We start from the raw sequence: 8,583 nt of genomic DNA, 5'->3' as shown, positions 1-8,583 counted from the left end.
GGCGGTGGGGGAGGCAGAGGAGGCAGAGAAGCGGAGGAAGGGAACAGAAGGAAGAAGAGGAGAGGAAGGAGAGAGAGAGAGGCTTCGAAGAGGCGGCCTTGAGAACGCGGAGAGAGCAGAGCGCGAGTCTAAGAAGAAGACGAAGAAGAAGAAGAAGAAGAAGAAGAAGATGACGACGACGACGACGACGACGACGACGACGACGACGAAGGAGAAGAAGAAGAGAAGGAAGGAGCAAGAGAGAGAAGAGAGACCAGCCGAGCCAACTCCAACGCCAACGAACTGCTTCACTGGCAAATCACTCGCGGTTCTCATTCCAACGTTCGATTCTTCATCCGTGAATTAATGAACCGAGGAAACGTAGGAGCGGCGTTCTCTGGAGGCGCGGCGGCACTAGTCGACATCTCAGTCTCCGAAGTCGTCTCGGTCTTACGATGGACGTTTAAGCGATTCGATACAACAGATTTATCGATTACGGTTAGAAGGATCGATCGTTAGAACGTAAAATTTGGAAATCCATCTCGATAGATTGGTAGACCTAGATAGTGATTTGACTTGTGCATGGCGCAGCACGCGCCTGAGATGCGAGATTATGCAACTACCACATGACGTAAGAATCGCGACGCAAAAGTGGAGATCCAAAGACGACACGCATACATTTTTCTTTGGTCCTGCGGATTCTGATAAGAACTAAACAATCGAAAACGTATCGCTGGAGATTTATACTCTTAGTCGTTAAAATCTAATGGTTGATAACAGGGGGAAAAGAAGAAATTAAATTTAGGCTTAAGGCGGACGATCGTATTTGAAATACGACCTTGGTACGTAGATCGAATGAAACTCGCCGAGATTTCCGGAATAATCTGGCAACAATTGGGGGCACAAGGAAACAGAGATCGAAATTTGGACTCTGGCAAAAGCTAGTATTCTTATTGTTACGCTTAAAAGGTTGGCAAGATCGCTGGAAGAAATCTTAGAAGCGTCACGATTCTAAAGGTACTTCTTTCGAACGCAACCGATTACGTTAAAAATTCCGAAGGAAACGCGTATCGACGTTCACCGAGCAATCGTCGCATGACTGAGATCAGCAAAACACCGTTTTATGTAACAAATAGGAAATATTTCAGAGAACATGTTTCCTCCAATTACGCGACTCTTAATGCACCATTATTTCCAGTAATAATTCGACTAATGAATACCGAAACTGATAATCCATACTGTACAACAATCAGGCGATTCATCAAGCCTAAAAATTACTCCGAAAGGAGAAGATATCAAAAGCTTGACAAAAAGCAATGTATCCATTGTGTAAACGAGTGCTGTGTGTATAACCGAGCCACTAGATTCGATATAAAGATACACAAGGCCATTCTACTGATATTCAACTATTCTCTGGTAAAATTCCTCGAAAGAACTGGTGAAAAGACAGCGTGTAAATCGAATTGGGAACCACTGGCTCGTGAGTGTGCGCCGCGCAGGTAGATCGGTTGAACCCACGGCTCTCTACGGAATACACAGACACTTGGCAAGATTCGCGAGGTCACGTGCTGCATTTGGACAGGCAGCGCTAATTTCATTATTTATAGCTGAAGCTTTCGATTTGCCGATCGGCCATTATTCCCCGCATCGGTAGTTCGTTTCGTTCGAATGGAACAAGACACATCTCTCGTAGCCTGTAGAAGAGGTTAGAGAAACGAATTCGAAACGCATCGGCTGAAATAGACGGCCGCGATAAAAATAAAATGCCCGAATCCACAAGGAAGCAACAGCTCGTGTTAAAATAATCATAAACTTTCGATTCCACTGGCTAGACTGTGGCCAACCACGGGAATATCGGGAATTTTCCTAGACAAGACAAGTTTCGTGCGTGACCCCTACCGATTTCAATAAAATTTTTCCTACGATGATAATTCCATACCGGCTCATGAAAATATTCCAACGCTTGAGGATAGCATTTACGAATGTATTATTTATACGAAACATTAAAATTGTCGTACATTTTCATTGACGAATAAAGCGTTTCGATATCCTGATACATTGTACCATAAGATTTTTCCAAATTTCAAACGCAAGTTTCTCGGTTTAGGTTTAGATTACATTTATCGTACATATAAAATTATCACCATAGTAAATTTCATTGAATTCGGCAAGAACCATATCTGACGCGTTCTTTGCGAGATTTAGCCTTTGGTTGTAACAAGAATTTGAGAAAGATCGAAGTCGTATAAATCGAAAACAGTAGCAAAACGTACACACAAGTTGGAAAGGGATTCTAGATTAGTCACGGTACAGGTGATATTTCATACGAGAATCGGGCAAGTTTCTTCTTATCGTAGTTTTCAAGAGCAGCAGGTGCTCCAGAGCTAAACATCGGTATTACATTTCTCTCTAGTTTTTAGAGTTAAAGTCTAGGAACACTGGTCGTGTTCCCGGAGTGGTTTTGAATTATTACAGCCTGTGATTGATCGTTTGAAATTTCCGTTGAATACACGAAGTCGAATCGTTCGAGATATCGAATAGCAAAGCGAATAGACTACTCGTCATTTATCAGACCGCAAAGATCCTTATCGACCAAGCCAGCTGTTAACACCTCGAACACGCCGCAGTGTCTGCAACTTTTCGAGTGGATACACAACACGGTGAATCCATTTTCAATTAAGAACGACGTCTCGTCGGATCGGTAATCCGGTAACCGACACTTATACCGAAGGAACGAACCGGAGGAACAGAGAGAATCGGGCCAATTATCTTCGAATCTCCGCTAGTTTCGCGTCGAAGCGCGATAACAGTGACCGTTTATCGAGCTATGAAATTGTTATCACGAAGATCCGCGCGAACGATAATCGATTCCAGTCTGTCATCCAGCTATTTACCTCGATACTCCTAACTAAACTTTCGAATCGTCTTTTGTATACCGGACGAGAGAACATTGTTCTTTCATCGGCCGTGTTTTACAGCCAAGAAATCGATCGAAACAGGAATGATACACCGTCAGGCTAAATAGTTTTCCGATACTTTCGACACGAAAAAAGTTCGATTTGCTTCTTCTGAATAACGTGATAGAATTTCCTCGTTATATAGGAACCATTTAATTAAGAAACACAAAAACGCGAGTGATCGGTAGGACTGTAACGATTAAAAAAATATAAAAATAACAAACTAAAATATAAAATTCTTCGTTTAGTAGATAGAAGTTTTTATCCAACTTTGTATTCTTTACGTAACTTGCTAAACATACGAATTTCTATAAATATCCACAGTTTATCGATAAGAATTAATTTCCAAGGAGAAATGACCAAACACATTGTCGTCCAGGTTTGAATCTATCCGCGTTTTCAAAACCATAAATCCTCATAGGAAACTACGATCTATCGATAACGACTAATATCTCTAAGATGGAATACCTGGAAGTATTACTAAAAAAATCATAATTAAGTTGATTTAATAATAGCAACGGACATGTGCCAAATTGCATCTATCCGATGGGACACCTGTATCGACATTCCTAGGTAAGTCATGACTCAGGAAAGGCCTTTCTCGTACTCATTGTCACCTTGTCAGGATCTTACGTTCCCTGTTCGCCTTGTTCCGTAGATCTCTATTCTCTTTACTAGGTTCTAGTACTATACACGACGTCTGGAAGCTGAACCGGAGAGAAAGCTTCGGACACGTATACCTGAACCGGGATTAGGTTTATCTTGCTTCCTGGGCCGGCTCCTCGGCTTTGAAAGTAATTGGAAGGGACGGAAGACGCTACCGCGTGAATGATTGAGTGCGGCGGGGTTAATCGAGTGCGTGGAAAAGCTTGATGCATTTGATAGCCGACCTGCCACGTCCGCAGAGGAGCGAACGCCGGGAATTAGATTGGATCTGAGCCTTCGCGGTCTGATAAACTTTGCACGTTTTGGGGCAGCTGATCTGATTTAATAACTCTTTAGGGATTATACGAACGCTCTTGTACCTCTCCTTGTTGCAAATAGAAACCACTACTCACATAATTCCCTTTCTTACTTTACGCCAGTTCAACACTTTGACAGGAAAATAAAATGACCACGAATCGAGAATCGAATTTCTTCCGTTTATAGCATCTGATACCAAAAGTATACGCTTATATAGGAATATATTTACTTGTGTACAATGGTGCTTTAATGATAATTAGTTTCGATAGAACTGATTTTTTGAATTTTACCGCGTTCAAGCTTCTCTACAAAACCATCTGAAAATATCTCTTCCTATTATTTTAGTAACAAGATGTCGAATGTTCCAAGGATCATAGTTGATTAATGAGAAAACTAACTAAACTGTCTCGTTTATTGCAACGCAAAGACTAGATCCCGCCGATTGTTCAGATTTCCAGGGTGTTCCATCTACACGCACGTGCATTCCACTTTTCAGGCTTGCCTTGAACCTGCTTGGTTGCACGAACAGTTTCACGTGAAACTGGAACCGACCGACGATACGGCTTGATACGCTACCTGCACACGGCTTCATGCACTCGGCCTGGTATCTCCTCGCGTGCCTCGCCAGTGAAACGAGCCTTTCCTCTTTCCACGGCTCTTCCCCTTCGTCATCCACCGATTCGTACCGGCGATTTACTAGAACCGCGATGCTGCCGCTCGCGAACCACCAAAACCTCGATAGTCGCTTCGTTTCCTTCGCAAAGCTATTTCCCAGTGTTACTTGAACGTTTGACTGATCGAAATAACGCGAAAACCGCTTGTACCGATCATTCTGACTATGGATTGTTAGGATCTATTAAGGTATTAGGATATAATTGAAAATTAATGGATATAGAATAACTTGGTGTTGTAATAAATTTTTCTCAGGTTAAAAAATAATGGATTTCCTGAATGAGTTATTAGGATAATCTAACATTAATGGAAATATGGTATATAGATCTTGTAGTAAATTTTCTCAATATTTTTGAACTAGAAAATAATAGAATGGAAATGGTCACGCGAACTTCCTTGTAGATATAATAATAGAATGAAATATATTTGTATTTTTAGTAATAAAAGAAGAGATTGTAGTAAAGAGAACGCGTATATAGAAATTTGCAAAACTACCAGAGGCTCGCAACCAACCAAGGTGCCGATACAGTTTGTCGCGAGGCGATCAAGGTCCTTCTTATCCTACCGAGAGGCCGCGATAAGATAAGTCCACCGACGACGTTCGACTTCCGATTGCGCTCGAAACTTCGTTCATCGTCTCCTTCTCGTTTATTCCTCTTTCTTTCTTCATTTTCTCTCTTACAATTTAATGAAAAGAAAATAAAACTCTTATAATTTCCCTGTTAATTCTTTAACGATATCGTAATGTAATAACGAGCCAATTATAATAATAAGTCGCATATCGTTAATTCTAAAGTCGTAAAAGTTTGATTGAAATCAGAAATCAATCTCGATTTACTTGATTATCCCATTAGCATACTACTTTCTTCGTACTAGACATTCTTGTGTACTTATATATACCTAAATACGTGGTACCTACGCATCACTGAAATATTAATTTGGATTGTTCGTAATTGTCATAATTTCATTATTCTCAAAGCGCAAAAGTTTAGAACGAACGACGACTAAGGAAACACTGAAATTAATAAGACGCGGCTACAATATCTCAGAGCAGAGACAACTGGTAAAGGACTGTACATATGTTACTGAGTTAATATCCAAAGATAAGAATATTATATTTCAATAAAACGTAGAAGAAAACGAAGAATACGAATGGTTCTACAACAACTTTACGCTTGCACCAATTTTTCTAGTATACGGAAAACAAAATCGTGAAAATACAACACAACTGCATCTGAGCTATTAAAAGAAACAGGTCATATAATTGAAATAGAAATACATCGGTTCTCCCCACTACATGTTTATATAATAAGAGTTTACATTTAGATAAAGTCAATGAGTAAGCGTTCGTTTAATCTGAAACTAAGTAAAATTTCGTTTCAATAAATCGAGCTTAGATATAAATGTATCTCTGCTGAAAGATCTTCGAGAAATCGCGACTAGAAGGGGGACGAAAATGGTCGCGGTTGTTGAACGAAGTAGTTCGACGATTCGTGCGAATGTAGCAGCGTGGAACGCTTATGATAATGAGCCCTGGCGATTACCAGACGGGGCCAGCGAACAGGGAGATGATGTCGAGCCGATAGAGACGTCCAGACCGGATACAAGGAAGGTCGAAGGAGAAGAACCGGATAATCGTCACCGTCGTAGTAGCTACGCTCCGGGTATCGGTTCTGGACGGCCCTCTACTCTGCTCTGGCCTTCTCCAGACGAGGAAGGAAGTCGCGTTTTGCGCGTACACCTGCGCAAAGGGGCGCCTCCCACCTGCGGGCCACCTGAACTTGCGGATAGAACCGTGTCCCAGACACTTCCAGGGCACCTGACTCGCGAACATGCTCGCTGTGTCCACGATAATTGCCTCATGCACCATCGATCCCTGGCTGCTTCCAAATACATCTCTACCCCGATTATTCCAATGAAAGTTCGCATGATTGTAATGAACGAAATGGTTGTAGTACGTTCGGATAGAATTTCGGAACGATACGAGTATTGTTTAGCCAGGATACTTTTCAGAAATCCTAGATTTGTTCTTTTATCGAATTCTTAAATCTCTTAGATATTAAAGTAACAAAAATAACGAACGATAGATGCATGATACTTTCCGATTCATCGATTATTGCTATGATAAAAGTTTTCACGATTATTACCAAGTACGTTTGACTGGAATTTTCGAAGGATTCCATCGTGTTTAAGTATATTCGTGTTTTTTGACCGACTCCGCGCAAATATCTAAAAGTTCGCGCCAAACGCAGTGAATGTGTTAAAGAGAAGATGAAACTCAAAGCTGAGCAGGTGAGATATCAATGGAGAAGAACGATTGTGAATGGGGATCGGGTAAATAAGTATTTTGGTTAGCTCCACAAGCCTATTTACTAGCGGCTACATTTCGAGGCACGTTCGACCGTGCAACGGTCACCCACCAGGAAGATCCTGGCCGAGCTATGATAACGGATTCTCCGAGTATACTGTTACTACGCCCGAGAGAGTGTACTAGTGAGAGACTGCCAAACGATTGGCGCGGAACGAAGTATCGAGCCGTAAAGGAACAGTCTGAATATAGTATCCAACTATAAAATTCTTACAATTAAATATTTCGTATTAAGCCTTATCCAGCAAAGGCTGGATCATTGTTGTAACAAGTGTCCGATAATTTATTCTGCAGTGATGAAGCAAAGAGTCGAATGAAAAAACCTTTTATCTCTGTGCGTGATAACTAAACCGCAAATTCTCATGCAACTTCGTATCTTTATCGACATAAATGAAGAATTAGAAACTTCGTTTCATTCATTAAATATTATAACGAGCATTCTAGTTTAGACACTTTATAAACCTTTTATATATCTTTAAATTTCCCATAAATGCATAAAATAATTTGACAGAATAATAACACGCCAACGCAACCTAAAATCCAATGAACGTAAAACATCTGCATCAGTCAGAATTGATTCAGACTTCGAAAAAAAGATACGACGAAAAATGCAACCTTCTTTTGCCTTTTATTTATGCACTTTTATAATCGAGAAAAAGAAACGCGTGGAAAGATACCTCGTGTTTTTCGAATGCGCAGATCACAGCTACGAGACACGCTTACGTTTTGCTCGGAACTTTCTTCGGCCACGCGATACACCATTTTCACGAATTTCACGTGACCATTTCTTGAAAGAAGGCACCAATACACTACGGAAACTCGTTCGTCGAACGGGCGAGCGTTGTTTCGCGTGACGAAAAATTGTTACAGTCGACGTGGCGACAGATTATTTATTTCTGTCGCGGATACGGTTCTCTAATCGCGGCAAGATTGATCTTCCTCCGTCGTGTTTCCCAATGGAGCCAAAGGTGAGCAGGCTGTCGTGGCCGTGTCCGATGGAAATTCATCACCAGTCACGGCCTTCGCCTTACCTCGCCTCACACTCCATAAAATAGTTAGAAAAATATGTATCAAGGACGACTTACAACGAGCACTTCAAGACAGAATAAATGCTGTTCTCTTTTCTTTATATAAATATAATACGTGTCAAGATACCAATTCCTATTTAATTAGAATTTTGCGTCAAAAGATCATTCTCCTCGATTTCCCAACCCAAATAAATGATCAGTCACAGAATTTACCTGAAGTAATGTGATCCAAAAGGCGAGCAGTAAAAAGGGTCGTTGTGCATGTGAGGCTGTCCGGGTACTCCAGGACCTTGCGGATGAGCATGTGGTCCCATGGGACCGGTGGGTCCAGGACCGCACATCCCAGGGCCACCTTGAGGCTGCATACTGGCTCCGATCATGCTAGCAGCGGGACCCATGGGATGTGGGCCAGGATGGTGCGGCGAACCGACCATGTGAGGTCCGGGATGGTGAGGATGAGGTGAGGGTCCGCCGCCACCCATATGTGGGTGAGGCGCGTGAGGCGACCCGCTCATCATTCCGTGAGGTGGCATCGGGTGAGGGCTAGGGGAAGCTCCATTAAGATGGGGTCCACCGGTGACACCAGCGTGCGGCGTCGGTGGACCCCCATGAGTCG

The 8,583-nt window shown here is 42.0% G+C and overlaps 1 protein-coding gene across 5 annotated transcripts in view; it reads right to left on the bottom strand.

The window, feature by feature from the left end:
- The window catches only part of LOC100748882 (LIM domain-binding protein 2), a 138,243-nt gene that overhangs the window by 61,212 nt on the left and 68,448 nt on the right, over positions 1–8,583 (bottom strand). The window contains exon 1 of one of the 5 annotated variants that reach the window (XM_033321189.1): positions 8,181–8,577. The exons of the other annotated variants lie outside the window; for them this stretch is intronic. Within the exon in view, the coding sequence (XP_033177080.1) occupies positions 8,181–8,500 (320 nt within the window). The 5' untranslated portion in view covers positions 8,501–8,577. Of the gene's footprint in view, positions 1–8,180; positions 8,578–8,583 lie in introns of those variants that run through there. 5 annotated transcript variants of the gene reach the window in all.

The sequence above is a fragment of the Bombus impatiens genome, unplaced genomic scaffold (genome assembly GCF_000188095.3).
Source record: "Bombus impatiens unplaced genomic scaffold, BIMP_2.2 scf_0406, whole genome shotgun sequence".
Taxonomy (NCBI): domain Eukaryota; kingdom Metazoa; phylum Arthropoda; class Insecta; order Hymenoptera; family Apidae; genus Bombus; species Bombus impatiens.
This window is presented reverse-complemented; position numbering and strand designations above follow the sequence as displayed.